This window comes from Neolamprologus brichardi, chromosome 1, assembly GCF_056152115.1.
Source record: "Neolamprologus brichardi isolate AB-2024 chromosome 1, ASM5615211v1, whole genome shotgun sequence".
NCBI classification, from domain to species: Eukaryota; Metazoa; Chordata; class Actinopteri; order Cichliformes; family Cichlidae; genus Neolamprologus; species Neolamprologus brichardi.
The window spans coordinates 7834421-7861930 of NC_142104.1; the positions used below are offsets into that span (position 1 = coordinate 7834421).

Here is a 27510-nt window from a genome sequence, read left to right on the forward strand (position 1 = left end):
TTAATAGTAAACACTGTGGATTCAATGTTGGTTGGTACAGCACAACTTGGAAAAAAATGCTATGTCAAGATTATTGGATTATTGGTAGTGCTATAAGGTTTCAGTGTAAATGAGTTGGGGCTCTGTGAGATTGCAGAAACCTTGACAATGGTGCAGCGAGTAACGGTGATGACATTGCTTCAGGTATTTTTCTAAAACTGATGAGAAGCTAGTAAGCATTGCTAAGGGTATCCCAAAAGATGCAAAATACACATCTAAGGATATCCAAAATGAAATTATCCCAACACTGGCTGAGCTGCACCCATTTTATGTAACAGTACGGGTAATTGGTGTGTCTTCAGCATTGTGGGAGAGCAGTTCAGTTCCAAACAGAGTTCAGTTCCTTGTAAAACAAGCAAGCTTAAGATAAGAAAAAAGAAGAAAAAAGAAGAAAAAAGTTAAAGTGTTCTGTTCTAAATCTGTTGTGTTGTACAAATTAGTAGACATGGTGAATTGTTGTTGTTGTTGTCTTTAGAATTACTATGCCAACCCTTTTTTGTTTTGTAAATCTGGCTATAATGAGAGGTCTTATTTTATTCCTACTTTAATTTGCAAATTTATTTGAGAATTAGGGCATGCAATTAAGATAAATATTATTTTGTTGGTTGCAAAGATCTGGATGGATCATTTATTTTATTCTTTATTTTTTATTCTATTTTTCTGTTTTATTTTTCAAGACTTGGTAAATTTACCTTTTTTAAAGAACTTGGCTCACCCTTTTTAGTTTTGTTAATATTGGCAATAGTGAGAAGTGTTACTGTTGGGTTTGAGTATATTTGATATAGGTTATCCAGTTGAGGTAAATGCCATGTTTTTAGTTGTTATAATCTGATGAAGAATATTTTATTTTATTTTTAAGTTTCCCCCCTGAGGGTTTGCCACCTTAACGTGGTCATGGGGTTTGCTGTGTCAGTGACCCTAAGAGCTAGACCAGCAGAAGCATAGCCTTCATGTGGGACAACCAAGTTGGACAGGTCTTAGGGTAGCGGCTTGACAAAGTGCAATCCAATTTCATGACAAAAACAGTTATCCAGTCTGCAAGAGTGGAAAAAAGGTCAGGTTTTCAACAAACCCACTTCACTAACAGACTATAATACACACAATGTGGAAATGTCTTAAACACGCATTCCTTATAACTTGCAGAAGGTGACTCTTTGTCTTAAAAAGAACTCCAGTTGTTTAGAAGACTGCAACAAGTTGCTCAAGTACTCAACTGGTATATGATTGTTATGTGTTGCGCTTATGCACTTCTAGTATTGCTCCTTCTACAGTTTTGATGGGGATGTTCTCATATTGTTCCCACTGAGAGTACACCTTGGATGGTTCAGTGGAATTATCTGCTTTATTCTTCTGGTTTCTCTCTCTTCTATCTCTCTTAAAGTGGCTAGCCAAGACTTTAAGTCTTCACTTCATAGCTTCCACGGCCTCAGATATGGATAGCTTGCTGTACTTCTTACACATCCCTTTCTTCATCACACCTGATGTTTGTATTTTTTTCCTTTATGGCATTAAATATTTGAATATTTCAGACCTCTTCGTTTCTGAGACAGGTGTTATAGACAATATTGTATACCAATATGAACGTTACCATCTATCGTGTAGACAACTTAAATCTCCAGCAGATGGCAGTGAATGATCATATGATTCTTCATCTGCAATTCAAATTAAACACTTTCTAGACTTTAGATAAAACAATAGCAGCACCAGTTAAGTTATTTTTATTCAGGTGAGTTGTAAGAGTTCTCATTATTATGTGGATGCCCATTAACTGTTACTTTAGCAACACCGTTTCCTTTAAGGTCACACAAAATATTTTCTCATGCAGAGGAACGTGTGCAAAACTGGCTGAAAGAGTTTAACTGTCATAGTGGTGGTAAAAATATTATGACTGATCTTTATAATTGCACTAAAAGTCTTAAATTAAGCAGGATTTATTGACTATACAGTAGTGTATGCGTGTTTGCGTCTTCAACCAAGAACTAGACTGCAGTTCTTACTGGAAGGAGGCCAGTCCTAAGGTAAATGCAACTGCAGCATGTGCAGAAGACTTTCTGCAGTTACTAATCAGAGCAGGTGGCTGAAATGAGTAAACCTGTGACGCTCAGGATGACACAATGTAAAGGAACAAAAGGAGCATTTTAAATGAGTGATGTAGGGATTTCATCATCCAGCAGACCAACACCCAGTGGAAGTTGACCGAGGACGAGTTAAAATGCTCGGCAAATGAGCTGACCATTTAATCAGCAAACATTTTCCTGTAAATGCACACCGGTAGATTGGCAGCTCTGAACAGGAGATAGAGCCTTTCTTTTATGTCCTGCGTGTGCAATTACTTAAAAATCCCCAGGCTGAGACTTGCTATGCGTTAGATTTTGAGAAGGAACTTGCATTTGTCAGGTAAAAATAAAAGCCTGCAGGAGAGCACGTGAGTTGAAACAGCCATTTCATCCTAACCCTAACCCTAACCCTCCAAAAAGAAAAATCTAATTTATATTAGTTTTATTGTCTCAGTATGAAAACTGACCACCAACTTTCAACATAGCAGTGAAAGAAAAATACTGGATACAGTGAATAAAAACACATTATAATAATGTCACCAATTTTCTAAATAAATATATTTCTAAGGGTGCTATTGACATGAAATTACCACCCATCTAACCCAAACATTCAAAGAAATCTAATCATAGATGTTCATAAATTAAGTTAGTTGTAATAATAAGAAAAGACACAGGGAAAAAAGAGAGGGAGATCCAAAAAGGCATGGGAAATCATGACACCAGCGCAAATCTATCAGTAATTACACCTTATGGTGGGTTGACAATGAGCTCTCGTAGGAACTTTGCAATCTTCTGTTGCAAAAAAGTGATGGAATTGGTTACAGACAAAGTTCTAAACTACTGAAGGTTCCAGTGAATTCTGTTGGGGCCATAATCCAGAATTGGAAAGAACATAATTTCACCAAACTGGCAATGACAGGGTGCTCCTGCAAGATTTCAGACAGAGGAGTGAAAGGAATTATCAGAAGAGTTGTTCAAGAGCCAAGGGCAACAGAAAGATGTGGAATCAGCAGGTACAGTTGTTTCACAGAAAGTAAGTAATTAATGCCCTCAAACTTTAAATGCATGCACCACGGCCTGTTTGCACGCGCAACATGCAAGACTCCATTGCTAAAGAAAAAGCATGTTTACGTGTGTTTAAAGTTTACTGAACAACATTTAGACAAGCTTGTGAAACACTGGGAGAATATAGTCTGGACAGATGAGACCAGAATTCAACTCTTTGGATGCCATAATGCACACCATGTTTGGAGGTCAAACATATTGGTATGGTATTTTGGGGGTGATGTGCACATTATGGTGTGAGGATCTCAATAAAGATATGCTACCACCTACCAGGATGATGAAGATGAAAATGAGGGTGGACATTTCAGCAAGACAATGATCCCAATGCACAACCAAGGAAACTCTCAACTGGTTTCAGAGAAATAAAATAAACCTGCTTTGCCCAGCCTGAATCCAACTAAAATGGACTAAAAACAAAAATTTAGAGTTCATAGAAGGGGCCCATGAAACCTTCAGGATTTGAAGACTGATTGATTTATTTGCATATCTCTTCTCTGGTGAGAATTTTATGTCAATAGCACCTTTGGAAATATTGACAAATTTACTTCAAATTTAAGTTGAAAATGTGTGATGTGTTCAGTAGTTATTTTACCTCCTGTATATGGTAACCAGTTATCCAGCCCTTATTTATTCCATACTTTATCCCAACACCTTTGCACTCTGCACCATTGCACATATAAATATAAATACAAAAATGCTACACATGTTATTTTCTGCATTGCTATCTTATGTGTTGTACATTTGTCTATTCTGTTTAGTACATCGAGAGCAAAGAGAGAACCAGAGCCCAGGTCCTTGTAAATATACACACTTGGCTAAGTATGTGCACATATACACATACTTGATTTGTATATAAACACTGATTCTGATTCTGGTTGTGAAAAGAGAGCACAGTGAGCCAGACTAAGGAAAAGAGAAGACAACCTTTAATGTTGCAGTGGTATATAAACATGTGGGGAGTGAAACGAGGTGAGTGGAGAAGACATTTTCAGTGCATCACATGAAGTCTTGTTCCAGTTTGAGCCTAAAACTAAGGGATGGTTCAAGGTACAAGCTTTATTAAAAAAGTTTTAAGCCTGATCTTTAAATTCTAGATACATTGTAAATTGCCTGTTTTTTATTTAAAATATAGTGCTTTTCTAATGCACTTGGGAACTCAGTGTTTCATAGAAAGAATGGGTGTCTGTCTGTAATCTATGACAGACCATTCCTCAACAAGCAGAGGGGACAACCCCAACCATCCTAGGTAGCATCTTATTGTTTCTCTCTACCTCCTTATGGGAAGGATGATGTTTCATACAACTGTTTATTTGCAGTTTATGTGCAAGAGAAAAAAAGTTGTACTCCCAAGTGGAAACAGTGAGCCAAAATTAAAATTGTATTGTCCTCCATTCAGGTATTTCTCTGCAGGGAGAATGTGCAGTGATTCTTTTTGATTTTACTACCTACTTAATGTTTGTAGGTAAGTCAACTAAAGCCATGGCAAATGAGGATTTTATTGTATTAGACCCAGGCTCACTTTACCAATGGATAAAGGGGCGATCGTGGAGTTGGGAGTTCGCCTTGTAATTTGAAGATTGCCGGTTTGAGCCACGGACAGTCTCGGTCGTTGTGTCCTTGGGCGAGACACTTCACCCATTGCCTACTGGTAGTGGTCAGAGGGCCCGGTGGCGCCAGTGTCCGGCAGCCTCGCCTCTGTCAGTGCGCCCCAGGGTGGCTGTGGCTACAATGTAGCTTGCCACCAGTGCGTGAATGGGTGGATGACTGGATGTGTAAAGCGCTTTGGGGTCCTTAGGGACTAGTAAAGCGCTATACAAATACAGACCATTTACCATTTAATCACATCAGTTTATATTTCAGAACCATAATATGCTAATCATAAATAAATGCACATAAGATTCCTGTGTTTTTTCTCCCGTATGATAGTCAGTTGTGATAATCACAGCTGACTATCACTCTTGCTTCAGGGAGAAGTCCTCTAAAACCATGTGAGTGAGTGTGTGTGTGTGTGTGTATTAGGCTGACCTTAAAATATTTGTTGTTGCTGTAAGCATACTGCTAAGATTTGACCGTCAATATTTTTTCAATTGTCTGTGGAATTTTTGAAATTATTGCATTAAAAATGTGCTTTTGCTCTATTGCAGTTACCTCTCAGCACATCCAAATGGCCAATCTGAGCTCAATTTTGAGGTCAGGTATGAAATATTGCCAAAGTTCCAGATGGATCAAAATCGTATGATCTTTTTCTAAGCACATCCACGTTCCCAGTTAGACTATGAATGCACACACAGATTTTCATTTCTATTGCAAATGTGTTTCAAATATCAGTCTCTTTCATAACCGATAATTTCAGAATGACCATACTCAGTTGCCCTAAAATGTTCACGTACAAAAATATTATCTTATTAATTGGCAGTCATATTATAGTTGATTCATCCTTGCAAAAGCTCAGAAAAAGTGACCCTCCAGGATATGTAATATTTTAATCTGGAAGAGCATAAAGCTTCCGTTAAGGCCCATTTTTGCCTTAAGATAAATGTATTTATAGCACAACAATACCCATGGTTCATGGCTGGACATTGTTGCTTTCAGGCATATAATTTCTCTCTAAGACTGAGGATTTTGAGGACAGACTTTTTTTTCTCTCTTGAAGATTAAAAGGGTGTGACACGGTGTGGAGATAGGTGAAAACGAAAAGTCTTAGTCTTATTTATAGTTCAATTTGAATTTGTATTTATTTTTTTAATGTAGTAATGGTGGTGATGATTATGGGGTGTGTAGCTCGAAATGAGGCATCTGTCTCCTTCTAAGTGCCTGCAAGTTCTACACAATGCGTTATATACTCGATTTGTCACGAAAAGCAGCTTCTTAGTAAATGTAAAGTCACTTGTAGCCTTGCGTAGCATTGTTGCAGGGCACCTTAAAGATGTGGCTTGGAGGAAATGCAGGTTTGATTCATATTCAATGTGGTTTAATAGGGTGTTTATATACAAATAAATCTGGATTGGTGCAGCTATTTCTACTGATTTTCACAGCTGGCTTGCAAAAATCTGATGGCCCAACTGATGGCACTAATTAGCCACAATATTAAAACCCACTTACCTAATATTGTGTCCAGATAATGTACTGATTTATTGGGCATGGACCCGTGGTCCTCTGGGTGTGTCTTGTGATGTTTGGTACTAGGATCTTTGCAGCAGAATCTGTGGTATTATGTGGGATGCTCTTGTGTATCCCTATGACACTTGATAAGAAATTTGTAGTAGCCATTATCTTAGGTGTTTTGTTCTTGAACAGTTTTGTGTGTGCGCCTGATCTGCAGGTGGAGAGAGCTCCAATCAGAGTGCAATGTCATTGGGGTGTGCTTGGTTTATAACATAAAAAATTGAAGCCGTTAAGATTTAGCCGTTTTAGTTTTTTAAGGCTTGCAAAAAAAGCACATGGTCAAATACCTGATTTCAGTAAATCACATTCAAAGATTTAACTTTAACTAGTTTAGCACATTCTCTTTTTCTTCGACTTCAGCTTACAGTAATTTTCAAACAGTCCCTTACTATTGTCACGAAAGATCGTTACTTAGAGATGGATGTAATCAATAGCACGCCGTATCTGACTTATTGATAGGCATGCATGAATTTTAATATGATATTCTGCCTGAGCATTTGTTTTACTTTTAATTTGGTTACAGTTGCAGGACATCTAGCATAAACCTAACTGCTGTGCCTCATAAATTTGTAAAGTGAACAGTAACGTCGGTTGGCTGAACTGTAGTAAGGAGGCAGCACCTTTTTATGCCTTCAATGCACGGTCAGTGCAACTGAAATAAAAGCCCAGTTACCCGATGAATCTATTGGCTGGAAGGCTTCAGGTTCCTGCGCACTGGCGATGAACCACTCTCATAAACGGTGCTCACAGTGACTCCACACACAAACCAAACGGCGTGGGAACATGTCGCAGTACACGCTGGCAGGTAGGAAATGTTCGGTGTCTTTTTAGATTTTTACAAATTTTGTCAATGAACAATCTGTGTTTGCTTTAATTTGTACCTTAGTCCCGATGGTCTATTCTTCAGACAGGGAAAATATCAGAGCATAACATCGGTTTTTTTTTTATTTGCTTGCTTGTTTGTTTGTTTTTTCCACTTATGGCTGTTAAAAAGATTTCAAACACAAAAAATAACCGAGAGGAAAATAGAAACAGCTTTAGCTTTTTGCATTGATACATGAACTGCAAAAACAGAGTGGGAATGTATCCTGGTTACAGTTGTTTTAGATAATTTGGTATGCCGAGAAAACAAACTAATGGATAAATAAATAAATAACAATAAAAAAAACAATATAGGGAGTACAGTGATCTTAATTCAGTTGTTTGCATGCCATTTAAAAATGTTTAGTGTAGGATTAGCTATGATGCATACCATGTCAAAATGCACACACATCCTTCAGGATTAAAAAAAGAAAAAAGAAATCTGCATTAAATGCTGATTTATCTCTACTCAGGTTTCACCATTACATCATTTGGTTGGCAATAACGTCCACTGGCTGATCAGGCTGACTCATATTTTAGAGCAATCCCATCAGCCTTTAATTTTCAACATCACTGCTGCATCCACCCACTCTGTACTGTCATGACTGAGTCAGAGTGAGGAGCTCCCTGCTCCTGGACTTTGACAGGGCTGAAATTGATCTGCATTGATCTGGGATCACAAACACTTGCTTTGATTGTGATCCCATCTTAATGTAATAAATGAATAATTGTGGTAAGTAATAATTGTGGCGTTAAAGGGTGCAGAGTGCGTTGACTCTCTAAGTCTCCTGTAAAAATCAATTTTATAGATGTGAGGGAGACACTCCTTTTGGGGGTAAGACCGTAACACCTCTTCATAGCAAAACTGTGGTGGACCTACTCTTAATACTTTCAAAAACACAAGTAATGGACTACTGTTGGCATTGTTGGTTGTTTACCTCACAATAATCATGCTTACTGCCCTGTCTACGAGTGTGTTTGATGCATGAGTCATCTCAATACATTATCCCATTATCTGACATCATCTGAATCAGCATCAGGGCTCTGTTTTAACAGCTTCACTCTGTGGTTGTTTTGATATTCTTTCATGTTTTAAAGGTGTTTAAAACACCAAAGTGGACTTTTAGCTCATCATAATAACTTGATGCAAAAGAAAGGTGATGTTACAATACGCAATAACCTGTTTTATTTTTTAAACATGGATGCTTCTAAGATAAATAAAAACAGAAATAATTGATCTTACAGCAGTGCAGTGCTCCCTCGGATCAAAAATGCAACTACAACAATATAAATTATACCGTTATCATGATGACAATTCTTCCAGAATGCAGCCACAACAAGATGATGTTTTGCAGTAACTTTGTTTGTAATGAATATGCCTTCAATTTTCTGAGCCTTCAGTCCAACAAAATCCTTTGCTTCACGTTTCAAATACCTGTATCTATACCCGTGTGCTTTGATTTCCTGTTCCTTTCTAGTTTTTGCATTTTTACGACATAATATTAATGTTTTATATTTATACCTTTTTTCTAGTTCACTTGCAGATCCTGCTGGCTGTGGGTCTAGCTGTATTCTGCTATTGTCTAGTTCTTGGCTGCATCCTTTGCTATCGCAAAAGGAAGAAAGCCTCATTGGAGGACAAAGAAGCAGTTTTTTTGTCTCCTCATCCTGCAGAGTGTGTGACTGTGACACTGACTCCTTCTCCCTGTATGCAAATTGTGAAACAGCAATATGAAGAATTGGATGGGGATGTGTTTGAATTTTCTTTCTCTAAGAGCAGCTCTTCTCCCTCTGAAGATGACCTCACTGCTCTGCCCTTTGACTCCAGCCCTACCAGGTCAGCTGAACTGGTAAAATCTCCTAGATCTTCTTTTCCACTGCGGCGCCTCAGCACTCCTGCAGTTCCCTGTTCACCCAATAAACCTCCAAGACATGGCCGAGCCTCTTTGCCTTCTCTCACCAGGTTGAGTTTTGTGTCTAAATCCCGTCGAGCAATCGGCCGGCGCTGCACTGTGACTGGTGAAAATTTTATTTACAGTGAGAGCAGTTGTCTGACTGCAGGCGCCGTCAGACCTCCTGTGGAGGAGGGAGAGCCTTGTCCATCACAGTATGGCTCTAACTCTCTCTCCCCTCCCAAACCAGCTCCACTCCTTCACTTCTCTGTGGTCTTCTCTTCTACTTGTGGCACCCTGGTGGTCAACATCCTAGGTCTCTTGGGGGTCAGTCGAAGGCGCAGTGGGGTGTTTGTTAGGGCAAGCCTTCCTCCACTTTGCCCTTCCCCACAGCAGATATCCTCACGACAGCGCAGCCTCAGCCCAGAGTTCCACAACCAGAGCTTTGCACTGCAGGTGAGCTCTGTGGAAGAGCTGCGGACCTGTACCTTGAAACTGGCTGTCTACAGTAAGGACTTCTCTGGTCTAAGAGAGGCTGCGCTGGGGATAGTGGAGTTGCCTTGTGACAAGTTGGACTGGGAACCTGACATTGCTACCACCTACACCAGGCAGCTCAGCCCAACTAAGAACAAGCTGAAAAAGGTATATGGTGAGATGATTTGATCATGAAATTTGTTTGGCATAGGTATTACAATTACAATTAAAAAAGGGGCAATGCAAGTTCCAAAACACAACAGATTGTCCATAAAAGCTTCTCTGACCCTTATGCTTGTAGAAAGTGACTTTAAACACTTGAACTTGAGATTAAAAGAGACCTAAAATAAATGCACAGTACCAGGGAGCATAGTGAAATACCATAGAGAGTATGTGGTAATGCTTTATCTGGTAACAAAACCAAACAAATGAAAATTATTATTTTTTAAATATCTCCTAACAGCATTCAGGACTTTTTTCCTTCAGTGGGGTGGTTTCAGTCATTATACAAATGTCATTATGCAAATGTACTGTTTATAAGATTGGGGAAACCTGCAGTCAGCTGAGACTGAAGAAGTCACTTGTATGAGTGACGAAACGTTTCTCCCACTAAAAAACGCTACGGCCAGATGAACAGAATCAACTTTTGGAGAAATTCAAGACTTTAGAACTTCAATAGAAATAAAGAGCACAAAGTAAAGAGTTACATCTGAAACTGTCTCTTCGCCACCTGTGTTTGCTTAGAAAGTATGAAGCTACAGCCAGAAGATGGTTAGTTTAACAGAAATCAAAGGGAAAACAGACAAAATGACTGGACTGCTCACTCAAACCAAGATGCAACTATTCCCTAATGAGTATATGGGTTCTATTGCTCTCCAGTCATATTAAATGCAATTTAATGTAGATTTTGCAAATTATAATCAAGCAGGAAATGGACAGTGCTGCCTGCAAAAGGTGGACACTTGGGTGGGGAGTGTCCTTGAGTACTTACCCAGATTGTCATTTTGGTAACCACCAAAATCTAGGGCAGTTAACAAACCAATGCCAACTGTTTAGATGCGTGACTACAACTGTACACATGATCAGTGATGGTATTTTAGAGGGGGTAGTTATAAACTCTCTCCATTGCTTCCTGCAAGTGATTCTATTTTAGATTTTCTCGGTTCATTTAGTTGCCGTTTTTACAGTTCAATTGTAAATGAGTTTTTAGTGATTAATTTTCTGTAAATCTTGTGAAAATACTGTTATTACAATATATATATGTGATGAAAGTGAAAGTGAAAGTGAAAAAAAAGCAACATTATACATGATATGACACATCAAAGTCTGCAGAACTGTTGGTTCCTCACATATGCTGCATGTGTAACTAAATTAAAAGTACTGTGTCTGCCCTAACTCAGTCAAAATTTCTATCAGGTAAATTTCAGTCAAATCCATAAAGAAAAAAAGCATCAAATGGGACAAAATGGGAGAACAGCACATTGAAAAGAGATCTGCTGTGGGCTGCGTCAGGCATCTGAGCTTTTTAATGGGCTCATGTTTCTGATGTATCTATTTCTGTGGGACTGTAACTGATTTTTGGGTCACTGACCATACTTTTGTTCTCCTGGTTTCATTGACTTGATAGTATAATTTCAGTCTCCATTTTCATTTGATTTAATAGACAGGAAAACTACACTTCAGTCATAAATAACACGTATCATGGTTTTCCCATGAAGGAATGTAGCATCTAATCAGCTCTTCCATTAGCCTGTTTTTCCACTGTTGTTAGTCATGGTGACGCTGTTGTTCGCCACTGCAGAGCAAACAAGTAGAGTGCAGCAAATGGGCAGTGTGCCCACGCTGTGGCCTCTGCGGCTCTGCTGATACTCTGCCAGGAGACATTAATAACAAGCTTTTGAAGGGAGGTGAGCCTAGTGTTTCAGGTCACACTGAGACGTGCCGGACTCTCTTGTGGTGTGCCAACTTGCTTTTTACAGTAAAGTGACAATCAGCTGGGTATACCCACCTCAGTCTCTCACCTTTATACCTGATTCAAACTCTCCACATAAACACACCTTTACCTTCATCTTTCTTAGTAACAGCAGCTGCCTGGCACAAAGGTGTGTGCATACAAAGTGGGAGTTTACTTAGAAAAAACACAGCTGCTCAGCAATCTGAATAATTCTTGTGTATTCTTGTTCATGTATATATCGACTGTGCACTGGAAACTGTAGAAATCTTCTGCATAGATAGTAAAGGGACAGTTTTCTTAATCAGTGTAATGGGATCAGCTGAAATATTGCTAATCATTCATCTGCATTGCCTTAGTTATTTTGACATTTTATGGGAATGAGGGGCTGAACTTGGTTCAAGCATCAGGATGATCTGCAAACTTTGATTTTTTTCATGTAAATGCACTTTCTCCAGTCGCTGAGTATAGGAAGAGAAAAATACCTAACATTAAGGAAGCCTTTCTGAAAAACAAACACAAAGCCAAATAAACAAAACAGAGAACTGTTTTGCTTGCTTAGCTGGCATTAGTAGCAGAAAGCTGCAGGGTTGGAGTTTCACATGATATTTTCCACCAGGGTGCAGAAAGTCTACAAAATAATCTAAGTATCGTATTATATTGTATCACTGCATCAGTCAGCTGTTACAATTAACTTATTACTTTCCCTTTAATGTAATGTAACTTCTCGTTACATAGCAAATAACCTTTCAGCTACTGGGGGGCAAAAAGCATTCATGTTACTGAAAGAAGGTTAAAAGCACAGACTCTCACAAATTTAAAGTGACCTTTTTACTTTATAGGTTTAAGGTTAATAGTGTTGAACTGGTGTAAAACATAGATTTTTTCCTTTCTTATAAGCACCGATGTTCCCAAGTCTGTCACTAAGCTTGGAGGGCCGGTTGAGTGAGCGAGCACTACACCTGTGGGTGAAAGAGTACTTTACCTTACTCTATAAAGTGCCTTGAGGCAACTTTTGTGTGATGTCCCGCTCTATGGTATAAATAAACCTGAATTTATCTGATGTAATGGGAAGCTAATATAAGTTGTTGCTTACAGAATATCAATGTGCAGTCAATTGTTCCTACTTATACACAGAAATTAGGTTGGAGGAAAATATTTCAGAGTCTCTTTAGGCATCTGTTTTTTGGAGATTATTGGATGATTCATAGAATCTGTTTGTTATATAACTCGAGATGATTTACAATTAAGAAGAGACTTTCATAGTCTGTTTGCAAAAATAACAGAAAATTACATAACGCAATGTTTTCATGTAAAATATATTCTGTGGGTGGAAAAGAATTTGCTTTGGGATTTTTTTTAATTACAGAGAAAATTAAATATTTTTATACAGTGATATAGTTGCAAAACTTGATTATGGAACTGACTCCCAAACAATCTCATATTTGCATTAACAATGTAAATCACATATTGTAATCCTGAGTTGTGAGACCTCTGTTCTATTTTACACTTCAAGGATTTTCGTTCTCCAAAAATTCTGATAAAAATATTTGTGTAGGCTTCCTGAAGGGACGGCCTACACAATGGCTTCAAACTAATGATGACTATTTGTTGAACATTTAGTAAGCTGTCTTTAAACAGAGTATAAAATGACCAATACTTTTTGAAAAGACCAATTGTGTCATGAAACTGTGTTATGATCTTCTGCAGTTTTTTTTTTTTAATTTTTGGACTCTGCTATAGTAGCTTTAATTCACAGTTCAAAATAATCCTTCTCTATCTCTGACTGGGACTGATTCCTATAAGGTGACCCTCTTCTTAAAAGCCAACAGCAGTTGGGTGGGACTGCTACGTTTACAGCCAGAGCTGTGATGACCATATTAATTATATTCTATTCTAAAGATATCACATAGCGCAAGAGTAGAACTGATCTAAAACATTTAGAACAGGATGAAGCTGGGAATTCATTTTTAATTTCAAAGTCTATAAGTGAAATCAGTTGAGAGAGCTGCAAGTACTTCTGCAATGTATCCAATGATGACGAGGCAGAAAAGGAGAAAGTGTTCTTTCCAAGTTCTGCACAAACTGATGGAACACTGAATGCAATGAATTCCTGAGACTGTAGACTATGACTAAAATGTTTATGTAACATGTAATCTGATAAATAGGAGGCGAGTATGCAAATAGATTTATGGATAAAATTAAACCAATGAACCTTCCTGCAAATGGGGAATGAGGACCAGTCAACAGTCCAACAGTCCAAAAGTCTAAAAGATGAAGAGAATGAGCAGAGGCATTCATATAAATTATATAACCATAATCCAGGAGGGGTTAAAAGGTGGTAGCATCAAGCCTTTTTCCTTGTAGTGAAAGAGAAATAAGATGCATTTCAGAAAAAGAACCCTAACTTCAGCCTAAATTTTAGTTGACTTTTGTGGTCTTTCATGCCCTTTGGTGTTGCTCAGATGACCGGTGCATTCCTTACTTTTAAAAAATCCACCAGGTTGTTTATTTGACGGCCCTCACTTGCACTTATATTTCTTTGTAACCTTATATTCAAATAACAGCTGCTACTGTAAATGCACTAGAAGCTTAGAATCAACCCCAGATCTTTTTTCTGCTTATTTTGCCAATAATGTGGGGACATGCCTCACTGCACCCTGAAACTGCTTTTCAGTCAATTGTTCAATTTTTTTATGCTCTGAAAACTGGGTACTATGTGTAAAAATGTTTGTAATTCCTAAACAGAAAAAAATAATTGTTAGATCCATTGAGAGGCAAAAATGTGTCATCGTCCAAAAATTTATGGATCTAACTACAGTACATGTTTGACAGAAAATCAGAAAAAGAAGGATAAACCTACCCACAAGGCAGTGCTACTGAGTGACAGTTTCTGAGGTGAAGTGTTAGTGACAGTCAAAGGCAGTGAACCAAAACTCTCTTGTTGAATGAAATTGACTTCACACTCTGCTACCCAGCATCAGCAAGTCGCTGACGGGCTAACACAGCAGCTTGACAGCAGAATGTGACTCACCAACCAATGAAAGCTAATGAAAGCTGACATGAAGTCAGATGAAAATTTGTATCAGATTTAAAGATGAGCTATTGCTCCTATTCACAGTGTATGGATGTCTTTATTGTTTAAGGATGACTGGTCAAATGAAATCCTCAAGCATGACAGCTGCACACAAAAGACAACCTCTAATATCGATGATTTGATTTAAGTGACTAAAAAAGCGACGTAGATTTAGACCTGCTGAGTTCCTCTGGCAGGTAAACCCAAGATGCCAGATGATGTTTTGCAGTAACTCATTCAGATTTAAATTTCTGACCTGTTCCTTTATATTAACAGGCAATGATTCACAGCAAACTCCATTGATTGAGAACTAAAACATTGATTTTCACAGATCTGAGCCTTACTGCTTTGATCGACTCACTCAGTGATAGCACTATAGAAGCATATTCATCAGTACTTCTGGTTGTACTGCTTGAATCACCTCTTTCCCTTGGTTTTTTATCCACAGTTCCCCAAACAGATGAAGCAAACATCTGCTGAGTGAAAGAAAACTTTTTCCCTTCTTCCTAAGCCTCACATTTCTATCTCTTCGTCTTTCCGTCCTTTCTACCCTTAGAGCGTGAGTTCTCAGGAAACGCTGGGCCGCAGGAAGAGCTCTGTGTGTGTGCCACGGGCTTTGGGGCAACTGTTCATCCTGCTGCAGTACCAGACACTGGCCCAGCGCATCAAGGTGATGGTTCGAAAGGCTGAGAATCTGGCCAAGCTCACAAGGATCCCAGGAGCTCCAGGTGAAGACCACGCTCATAACTTTATCCATTCATCCATTCTGCTGGCTAAAGCCTATCCCAGCTACCATAGAGCGAGAGGCAGGATATACCCTAGACAGTTTGCCCGAATGTCACAGGACTAACACAGAGAGACAGTAAAAACCATTCACTCTGACACTCACACCTATGGGCAATTCTATTTAAAACTAACACCACTAATTGCATGTCTTTGGGCTGTGGGAGGAAGCATCATACCTAAATTACAAAATAGACTATTTTTGCCATTGCCTCCCTTAAAGCCCGATTTTAATCAAAACCGTAATTAAAAGGCACAAACACTGACTATTGGTGGGAAACTCGTGATAACTCAGCTCACAGTTAATTGATGTCACTGTCAGGTGCCATCAAATAACAGCAGCACTTTATTTGATAAGTTAATGTATTATTATCTCTGGATGTGAAGTACTGGTTTTCTGCCAGATACCTGTGTCATCTTTAATTTCACACTAAAGTGTCCCAAACTGACTAACTAACCCAACTACATTTTGAGGCAAGTGAAAACAATTAAGTAATCTGCCTCACTTTACAATAATTATGTATCATTTGCTTACTTTATCAAAGTCTCTGACCTTGCGGATTTTATGTTTTTTACTCTGTAGGCATTTGGTATTACCTTTGAGAAATTTCTCCCAAAACGCTGACCCCAAATTAAATCTGTTTAATCCTAAAGATGACCAAAAGCAACAAACGTTTTGTCCTGCTTGTCCTGCTCTGCTTGTTTTTTTAAAAAAAATCAGTGGTTCAGTGTGAATATCACAATACTGAAGGCTTCTGTAATAATTAGATAGTGTAATATTCATTTTGTTTTAATAATAAGGTGGCAGAGTGGTGCACTGGAATGCAGTGCAATGTTTCTTCGTTCCTGACTGGGTTTTCTGCCACAGTCCAGGGATATGCTTGTTAGGTTAATTGGTCACTGCTCAAGATTATAATTATAATGATATTACTGCTCATAAATTTGCCTAAGGTGTGGATGTGAGAGTGTGTGGTTGTCTGTTTCTTGTGTTATGTCTGTGATGGACTGATAACCTGTCTAGAGCGTACCCTGCCTTTTGATCTGTGTCAGCTGGTAGAGGAAAGAAGGAAAAAAGACAACTCTACCCACGCTCAACAAAGCTAGCTCACAAGTGTGTTATGAATTTTCTTATATGTTAAGTGTGGATTATTTACCCTTTCATACATTTTGCATTTAAAAAAATGCATATAGTTTTCTCTGCACTAAGCAGTAAAAAGATGTAATTGCCCCAAAAAGTAAATGTTTGTATTTTTTAATATACAAGTCACACACACTCTACTGCCTGGCTGGTTATGATCTGATTAGTCTTCCGTCCCTATGCCCAGATCAAAGCCCCTTGAGGCAACTGTTGTTGTAATTTGGCATTATATAAATAAAATCGAATCAAATTTAATACATCAGAGGACCAATTTGGACCCAAGGACCACAACCAGTTTCCTCTGGCTTCACTCTTGCCCAGTGGTGTCGGTGAGACAAGCTGGTGAAGCACTTTGGGCATGGGGACCAGGGATCCCACTTCACTTTCACTGTGCCTTGGGATTTCGCTGGACTCTTTGATTCACATGTACTGTAAACTTTTGAAGCCTTAGTCTATGTTTTTACTGCCCACCTCATTTTCCAATTGATATAACCCGGGACAATCCAAATTTACAAACCAAAAAGATAGTGAACCCTTATAATAATCATAACATTTTTTTAAATATATTTTAATAGTCCAGAAAAAATACTAATAAAATGTAATGCCTGATCGCTCTGTGGTGTATTGAAGTAAACCATAATCTCCTCCAAGTAAAGGAGAAGGGTTAAATTTCCCACTAGCACATTGTAAGTATACAGATCTATTGTTCTGTCTCCTGTTTGCCCATCTATGGTCAGACAGACCGGATCTCTGATTGGTTTGTTATATAATCAGATTAGGAACAAATCGCCCTGGTGTCATTTCCCCCCGTCTGCGCCATCCGATTTAAAGCCTCGCTGAAGAGCAGAGGAGGAAGTAGGAAATTGTGTCAAAGTAAAAACAACAACCTAAACTGACACTTTGAAGCATAAAGTCAGTTGTGTTTCTTGTGAGCTTTAACATCAAATCACCCGCGTCAAATATATGAATGTAAATGGGCTTTGCAGATGCACGATTGCACATTGCTTTTAGTTTTAGTAAATCGAATTAGTATGCTTGACTGGATTATTGAGATTATGTATTTATAAGTGATCATGCAGATACGCAACAGTTAGAGAAGAGAGGAGAGCAGAGGGAATTTTAAGGATATAAATAAACTGTTGCAAATCATTTTATGTGAATCTAGCAACACAGCCCTGCAGCGAGGTTGCTTTGGTTTGTTAGCACCAACTGAAAATGTTCCTGTAACTGATGTTTGCTGCTCCTTTTTATTTGTTGACCTTTCTAGAAAGGAAATGTAATTTAATAAACTGATTCAATCTGATTATAATCATAACTAAGGATGTAATTTTATTCCAACAGACCACTATGTTGTCATTAACTTGCGTCAGGATGGGAAAGTAATTGGTACTAAGGAGACTAAAGGGGCCAGTGGTCCAAACCCCATCTGGAACGCACCATTCCTATTTGACCTGCCTCCCGGTGACATAAATCAGCTACCGCTGGTGCTTGAATTCATCGTCATGCAGGTAAGTTCTACAAAAGTCACCAACCAGTATCGTATTATTCTGAGATCTCTGTCGCATCTTCATTTTCTTGATTTATCTACAGGGGCGCCTCTACACTAAGAGCAGCATTCTGGGTCGGGTGCTGATTGGCACTGACGCTTCAGAGGAGGGACAGAAACACTGGAGGGAAATTTGCAGTCGGGGGCAAATAGAAACTACTCGCTGGCATACCATCCAGTCAGATGCGCTGTAAGAGTGAGAGTGTGAATGACTGACACAGCGTGGGACGCCCTTTGCTGACTAGTGAGGAGGATTTCAACAGCTATGATCACAATTTCTGCCAATTATCAAAAAACAATTATTAAATAATATTCATGATTTTCTATGTTCACTGACAGGCTTGTACAAGTAAAAAAAAAAAGAACACCTCATCTGCATCCAAAACATTACATATATTTTAAGGACAGCTGTGAAGCTGTTTTCTCTGTATCAATAATATTTTTAAACCATGCATTTACTTTTGTGATTCCTTCCATTGTGACTTCTTAACCTTTATTCCGTTTTTTTGTTTGTTTGTTTTTTAGCAAAAAAAACCCAGGGACACATATTTAGTTTTCTTTATAGCCACTAGAATTACAAATGAGGGGACATTTTGATCTTAATTCAGCTGAACATTGTATTTTCATATTATGTATTATGTATATGCATATTTAACATTAATGAAGAGGAAATTATTATAAAACCTGCACATTTTTCAGACCCCTGTTTTCCATTCTGTCTTACTGTAGCAGCATGACTTACTGTTATTGTGCAGCATCTGTCCATAGCAGCTGTTTTGATGTTTCTGTTACTAACCATTATCTGAAATAGATAAGATTACCTACAGTACTTATGATTAGATAAGTAAAAAATTAGGGAGCAAATAACAAAACTAAGGAAACCACTTCTGTTTTTGATAAGAATGTCATATTAAAAGATACTAGAACAATTTTACAATTATGCTATATATATATATATATATATATATATATATATATATATATATATATATATATATATACATAAAGATGTATAGTTATTCACATCATTTGGGAGCATTCTCATATATAATAATGATTCTTTAATTATAAAATTTTATCAAGGAATTGTGTGGTTGTATGTGTAGTATACTGCCCTTGGGAATGCCTACGGTGACTTGTCTTATATCTGAGCTGTGTACTGTATGTTTTCAGAAGGATTAAAAAAAAAACAATAAAGGATTTTTTTTCCAAAGTACAATAGATTCTTATTGATCAATAAAACTGTTTCTTGATGGTATGATCATACAGAAACATATTACAAACGCACTGGTCTAAATAATAAAATTAACAGTGACTAACTTTCATTCAGCTGTGACAATGTTAGGTGTTTCGTTGTGCATGCTAGCTCATTATCAATGAGGATTTTCCTACTGTCACAGTACAAGGCTTGTTGTTTCATGTTGGCTTTGAGTTGTAATGTTTACGTTTTAGTGAAGATCCTTTTATTGTTGGAATGAAAATGCTCACAATGCCACGTGACAATTCTTCTACTTGATTTTTATCAATGGCCACCAGGGGGTGACTGTTGTAGCTGAAAAAGTTTTTCTACTGGCCCTCGGTTTCTGCCCTTTTTGATCTCAGCATACACTTTCCTCATGATTTTAGTTTCTCAGTCACTGTTTCCAGTCAGGAGACGTGTGTGACTGAGGGGGTGTCTGTAAAACTATGATGTTGCAAGGAGTAGAAGTAGTGAAGGTGGCTGCATTTAAATACCTGGGGTCAACCAGCCAAAGCAATGGACAGTGCACAAGAGAGGTGAATAAGAAAGAGCAGGATGGAGAGGATGGAGTGTCAGGGGCGGTTTGTGACAGAAGGATGGCATGTGCAGAAGATGAATTGTTGATATTTTACAATCAGGCAGGAGGATAAGATTAAGACCACAGAGATGATTCATGAATGGAGTAACAGAGGACATGGTGTGACAGAGAAGGATGAGATGGAGGCAGATGATCAGCTCTGGAGACCCCTAAAGGGAGCAGCCAAAAGAAGAAAATTTAAAACTTGAAGTTATTTTGTATTTTGTATTTTGCTTGATTGATCCATTAGTTCTGTCCATGAAGTGGAGCTGATGTTTTCTATTTCTTTTTGAACAACTAGTCATCTGATCCACTTCAAACTTGGCTAGTCTGCTTGCTGGGGATCCAGATAGGTGCACTGTTGAGTTTGAGGTCAGTTAGAGCTGTTGCTAGGCAATTAACGGACAAAGCCTGTTGCTGATGCTAGGTGTCATCAACAAAGGCAAATGCATGACCTGAAGAGATGATATCACAGTTCAGATAGTATTGTAGATTCTCTGGCTAATTTGTTTCTTCACAGATGATGTCACATGTCTTTGTGGCTGTGTGTTGATGCTAGTCCAGATACTGTAGCTTAATTACCTGAGAAACACGAATGCTTGCTCAACATTTCACGATAATCCATTCAGTAGCTGCTGAGAGATGTCGCTTAAAGAGGTCTTTTGAAACTGGTAATCCCATTAATCACATTGAAATGTACAATTTACAGCCTCACAGCCCTGAATTAAATAAGTGGAAGAAAATAGGTTGATACATTTACTGTGACGCTGAACAGCTGTATGACATCCCTGAAATAAATACTGGAGCAGCTCCAGAGTGAAAAATGGTGAATAACTGACTGTCCTCAGCCATTATTATGACTTTATGGGAAAATGGAAACATTTATTTTTCACTTCACAGCTCAAGGTTCTGCGCTCAATAAAAGAAATGTAAAATAATAATAACAATAATAATAATAATAATTGTGTGTCATTTTTCCAACTAAAACTCCATAGAGACAGTCACTAAATGGTAGTTAGTAGATTGAAACCTGCCCCCTGGACTAAACCTGGTTGCATTCAAATTATGTGGTGTTGGCAGAAATGTGGTAAATGTAAACTTCATGACAAAATCTTCCAGTCACTGTTTCTTGTTGCCAGCATTGTGACGTCCACCCAACGAGTTATAAATATCCATAGGATGTGCAGTCTAATGGTGATGCAATCTAGCTCCTGGGGTGATCTTATGTCATATCAGATCACCAACTGAATGTGACCGCTATCACACGACAGCACAGAGTTATGTCTCAAGTGTTTGTGACTTGCAATATCATGACTTCTGAAACTTTAAGGCCAGTTGGCTGGAAAACACATTCTTGCACCCAGTTATACTCATCATATCAGGTCAGGCTTTGTATTCTGCATCTGATCCATGAAGTGGGAAAATGCTGTAGATATGTTTGAAACGTCAGATTATATTACATATACGTGGTCCCATGTAAAACCTTAATTTGCTTGATTTATTATCATCATCATCATCATTTATTTATTTATATAGCACTTTAAAAACACACCTGGTAGACCAAAGTGCTGTACAATACTAATATGCATATAGTAATAAAACCAGACATAGCAATTAAAAAAACCCAAAAAACAATAAAAAATATCAGTTACCCACAGAGTTAAAAGCCAGGGAATAAAAATAGGTTTTTAATAAAGACTTAAAAACTGGCACTGATGTAGCCTGTCTAATATGGAGAGGAAGGTTATTCCAAAGCATCGGCGTGGCAACAGAGAACGCTCAGTCTCCTCTAAGTTTCAGCCGTGACTTTGGGACCGAAAGCAGCAACTGCTCAGCTGACCTAAGGGAACGAGTGGGGATGTGGGGCTTCAACAAGTCAGACAAATAAACAGGTGCCAGACCATTTAGATATTTAAAAACCAATTAAAGGACTTTAAAACGGATCCTGAATTCAATTGGAAGCCAGTGTAAAGAGGCCAAAATCAGAGTGATGTGATCAAATTTTCTTCTGCCAGTTAAAAATCATGCCGCAGCATTTTTAAGTATATTTATTTTCAGGTAAGCATGGTTTTAGAGCCTTTTTAAGCTTTTGATATAACTTAATATATGCATACTAAATGTAACTGGTAAATAATTTAAATCTACTAGTGAATTATTAGTATCCTCTGTATTCCAACATATGTTAACTTTACTTGACTTTGGATGTTTTTTCCCCTCCGAAGTGTTTCTGTGGTGCTGTAATGGGAATAAATCATTTGAGCATGAAAGCACAAAAACCTTTTTAGTGAAAAGGACACAAATGAAACCTGCTGGTGTGGGGCTGTAAAGCATTTGATACAGACATGCTTCTCTTTCTCCATCCCTCTGATCTGCCCACTCTCCTGAGGGAGACTAAATAAATGAGATTTTGCTGATCTGTTCGCAGTTCTCTCTGTGTGGGCCTGCAGCAACTCTGCCACTCAGGTTCCCTGAATCTGTTGCTGAGAGACAGAACATTTATTACTTTGAAACCATTAAGATGTGTAAGTGAAAGAGATAAGTCCAAATAATAATCATAAAATGTATTATCTTCCTGTTTTCAACGCAAACCTGATTACATTATTCTGATATGATCAGACACTCATTTCTAAGCAAATAGAAACATTTATATCTATTAATATTTGCAACCACCTGGCTACCTATGACTTAACAGATGAGCTGAAGTTAGAAAGAGGTCTCATCTTTTTGTGACACATCAGTTTTATATTAGTAATAATAAATCAAATTATTTACTATTAGGTAGACAGATGTGAAGCAATGCAAATAAAGGGCAGGCAAAATCGCAGTACAAAAAAGTAAAAACCAAAAATACACTAAAACAAAATGTACTAATAACCGGATGAAAGTTAAAGAAAATGATCACAGAAAACACAATAAATGGTAAAACCGATGACAAAGAGTTAAAAAGAAATTGAATGGATAAAGGAAGCAGGGAGTATATTTACAGAAAACCTTGATTGAATAATTTGTGATAGGTGGTGCAAAAATCTAATTTGGCAGAGAGTTTATTGGGACCAGCACTAGGTATACACTGTCTTGATTTATCATTAATTGATTCAGCTAGTTTTTCATATCTTGGTACAACAGAATTGACCTTTAATAAAGTATTGTATTGTAACAGTAAACAACTAATAAACAATGAAGAGTTTCTTATGTGAAAGTGGTTCTAAATTTCTCTTTCCCTACATTGTGTGTGTGTGTGTGTGTGTGTGTGATTTTGCTACACAGTGAACCACAAAGGCAAATGTTGTACCTTCTCTACTGTAAGAAATTAGTGGTGTAAAATAAGCTACCTGTACTGTTACTCACCTGGACTCTGTGTTCTCACACCAGTGCAGAGAGCAGTGAGCTGCTGTCCCTCACTCATAGTCACTAAACAATCCTCCATTAATATGCTGTTTTGATCCACAGTGTGTCCACATGTCGACCTTTCTGTTCAACACTCTGAATGACCTCTGAGTAGATATTATTAATAATTTCTCTCTGAAACAGAACATAGTGCAAAGTTTTATTAATTTGTGTGCAGGTAAAAGCATCATTGATGTTTTGTGTGGGTTTACTTAGACACAATATACCCGTCAGCAAGTTAGACAGTAATGATCTCTATCCTCACAGTGTTTGAACATCACAGCACAACAGGATGCATCCATGACTCACTGCTTCGCTTGGCTGCCTTTACTAGACCCACGTGCTGACATTTACTGTCACTGAGCACCTGCCTTCACCTGAAGAGACAGCAGGGCCTTTTAGAACCGGGGTGGAGGTGACGTGTCCACCTTCTCTGTTTTATTAGACTAAATTGAACGTTGAGGCGTGCCACCTACGTTCTCAAACCAACTGTTTTGCTGCCCCTCCATGACAAACAAGATTAAAAAGTTTCTGTCTTCTTCAGGAGTACTGAAAAAGTTCACCGGGAGTGAACAAACAAAACAACTTTCCACTCACATCTACTCACTGTTCAGTTTCTTTGGTCACTGAACTCTAATGATGTAATTCTGACCAAACTTTTTTAATGATGCATGCAGAGGGCAGTTCAAAGAAACCAAATATCTTTCAGAAATAATTCACAGATTTGATCTGACCACAGTCTCGAACAAAATCCCAGAACGAAGTTACACTTCCAACTTTATACTTTCCATCACCTTTCTACCCCTTCCTGGGCAGAGACAAAGCAAGACACAGCAGGTAACCTGTCTTCTGTCAGAGAGCCTTGGCCTTCTCATAACAGACCCTATGTGTTTAATAATATTAAAACATCAATCAATAAAGCTAAAACAGGAAATTCCCAAGAGGAATATCTACATTTTGCTCTTTTTTCCTGACTCTGAAGTATAGAAGTACTATAGATGTGTTTTCCACAAACAAAATATTATTCTATACAACAAGATAAAATTATGAAAACAAAATGACAGAACAGCCCTGGTAATGGAGTGACCTAAAGACACATAGGGGGTAATGCAATTATATATTTGCATGTATTACTATTACTTCAGTGTCAATAGGTGTTTTCTTATTGTACGCTGTACATCAGTGAAATGTAAAAACCAAAATCTCATGCTTTTTGGGAACTTCAGTTTTTTTTATAGATAGAAAGCAGTGAGTAGCACCTGAGGCTGACACATGGGAGGCAAATAATAACGGTGACTCAGTTCCATTAATTGTTCCATTAAGCCATGATATTAAACATGAATACACAGAAGAGGGATCTCCCTAAGCAAAACTCAACCTTCATACCATTACACCTGTGCTTTCCCTACTGTGACAAGTCAAGATGTTTGCTATGAAGCAGAGCAGCTGCTGAGCCTCCAGCTGTGACTCGGTCCTGTGTGCACCAACTGGATCAAATAAAAAAAAACTCACATTTTCTAATATTATAAGTAAACATGTGTTTTTAATGCCAGCTTAATTGTAAAGCAGTTACTAATGAACCATAGTTGCAACAACAATTTCAGTTTTTCATAAATTATGTTTTTACAACACAGCACACGAGCACTATTACTAGTTAGATCGTTCAGAATCACAGCAAAGATTTGAAAATGCCGCACTGGTAAGAAAGGCACAGCTATAATTGATAACAATAATGTTATCCATACTGCATGTGCTTTTCTCTAGGTAAGTTTTAAACAGATTTTAAAGTGGTGTGCAAAAGTATTACAACTGATGGAAGTTATATTACATATAGATAAAGGTGTTATATTTTCTATATCTTCTATATATATCTTTCTATAACTTCTGCTTTAAAGCAGATGCTTTGAAGTGAGCTTTCATCAGGCAATTTTTTTTCAAACCATGAACAAATACATCTGTGAGTGTTAAATACATCTGTGTGAACATTGCCACCTAGAGGCTGTCTGAGACAAAACATCTGCAGGCTGAAAACTGCAACTGAAAACCTGTGAAACCTGGCGTTTGTCAGTGAGGTCACATCTACATGACTCAAACTTACCTGAAGAGTTTGGGCATGTGTCCTTGTATTCATGTAATGAACAGCGCACTGATAGAAGAAACAGCTGCTGCCCTCGTTGACTTCACAAGATGGTTGTGAAGTTCACAGCAGCTGCGTTTTCCAGGTGAGAACTTCTCCATATTGATAACACAAGAAAGCCACATTTGACCTACATTGTTTCAAAGCAAACACATGCCTCATTGCACATCATGTTATGCACAAGGCATTTTGCGTGCTTGGAGATGGGTGTGTGAGTGACTTCACAGTCCACCCGCACATCTGGAGCCCACTGCAACCTGGTACAGGATCAGAGAACTACAGCTAGGATCAGATCCGCCTCCTTTTCTTTATTAGAAGTCTCTGGGACCATGATTAATGAACAGTGTGTCACGATTAGACCAAGTTTCACGCCCCTTTGTGCCAGCTCAGAACTTTAACCCCTCTGGCTCAGGTTGCTCTGTGCCTTAAAATCGCAGCACGGTCAGAGGTCTCAAGTCCAACTGCACTGGATCAAATACTTGGCGGATTGGAGTAGACATGAAAACCGTTCATGTTTCTCAGAGATTGGCAGAAAAAGAGTGTAAACATGTTGACATGCTAACTGAGTTCTTGACTAACCATTTGAAGACTATAGGAAAGGTCCAAAAACTGGGTGGGGGCTCAAACTAACTCTAATCACTGCCAAGACCCATTGCAAACTCTTAATCATTTGGCTCAGGGTGTTTAAACACTTACAAAGAACAACTGGAATGTATTTACGATGCACTGATGAGGCTCACAATAATTAAACCAAAGTAATGGTGATGATAAAACAATGCTCCTGTTTTTACAGCACTGATGTATGCTCAAGGTTGAGGTAAGCAGATGATGTAAGGTAAGAGTGATCATGCTCTTGCAGGGGCAGCTGCAAAGGTCTTAAACAGCAGTCCTCTCACAATCCCAAAGTAGGCATCTATGACTCTTACGAAGTGCAATACATACATGTTTTATCAGTTGTTGCATGAGTTTTCTTTACATTTCATCATCACTTGCTTTAATATCAATCCAGTCATTTATTGCGGTTAGGTATTATTATTATTATTATATTTCAGTCTACATTTTGAAATAAAGTAAAAATATGCTTATTTTATTTGCATAATAAAAAGTTTCATGTTTTTCTTAAGTTTGCATTTTGCTATTTATTTTGTTATCTATCCCATAGTTGTTGTGTAAAAAACATTAATCTTCTCAACCAAGTTCATAATTTTCTTGCAGTCCTATAATGAGTTTTCTTCTCTTTGAAACAATGCATCCTCACAAATTGTATCATTTTAATTGATTTCTTTCTTTAACTAATGACTGACAAATGATACAATTCATTTGCCACTACTTTCATAGACTCTTACACTTGGGCTGAAGGTGATAATAGCTAATGAAAGATATCAAATTGTTAGTGTCTGAAAAGGCATAGCATGTTAGCACAGATCTACACTGCCCTAAAGAAGGTTTGGTGTGCATTCAGGGGAACAGCATGGTGCATGACTACAGCTGCAGAGAGGGCTGGTGAGCACTACAATGAAGATGTGTTGAAGACGGTGAAACTCAAATATTCCAGAGCAGCTGGACTCAGTGTGCCTCTCTCTGCTCTATGTAAACAATGGGCCAGTTTAAGCAAAAACAGATGAGATTCATTTCTACTTAGACTATCTTTATTGTTGTGTTTGCTGACAGGCCTATCTGCACAAAAAGACATTTTTTTAAACTCCACAAAATTTTTAAAGCAGTTAAAGAATGGAAAGGATGACATTTGCGGTTTTAACTCTAAAGAATGTCAAACCAGTTCAATATCTCATGAGACTTATTTTCTAAATACTTCACTGTAGGAGAAATACAACTGAAAACAATGGAATTGATCACATCCAAAATAGATTAATGTCAAAATTCAATGATTTTCCTTGGGTAATACAAGGATTATTCACTTTGTCATTTGATATATTATGAGACATCCACAATGTTGGTCCATTTTCTGGCGAGACAATAAAGGATTTCTATGCCAATTAAATGATAATATAAGTTCAGTTGGACAGTTTAATGGGACAATTATATAGCATTGTAAGAAATAAGAACCATATCCCTATAAAGGGACATCATTTCCCATTCTCACATCCATAGTTATCAGGTG

The 27510-nt window shown here is 37.9% G+C and overlaps 1 protein-coding gene across 1 annotated transcript; it reads left to right on the top strand.

The window, feature by feature from the left end:
* The first annotated feature begins 7104 nt into the window (after positions 1–7104).
* Positions 7105–18601, top strand: LOC118453984 (synaptotagmin-5). Its single transcript, XM_035906443.2, has 5 exons — positions 7105–7131; positions 8721–9721; positions 15137–15308; positions 17843–18009; positions 18092–18601. The coding sequence occupies exons 1-5, from the start codon at positions 7110–7112 to the stop codon at positions 18239–18241; spliced, it is 1512 nt and encodes a 503-aa protein (XP_035762336.2). The 5' UTR covers positions 7105–7109; the 3' UTR covers positions 18242–18601.
* Positions 18602–27510: the final 8909 nt, after the last annotated feature.

Coding starts and splice junctions, on each gene's coding strand:
- LOC118453984 (XM_035906443.2), top strand. CDS start 7,110: ATGTCGCAGTACACGCTGGCAG. Junction 7,132..8,720: donor GTCGCAGTACACGCTGGCAG/GTAGGAAATGTT, acceptor CCTTTTTTCTAG/TTCACTTGCAGATCCTGCTG. Junction 9,722..15,136: donor CTAAGAACAAGCTGAAAAAG/GTATATGGTGAG, acceptor TTCTACCCTTAG/AGCGTGAGTTCTCAGGAAAC.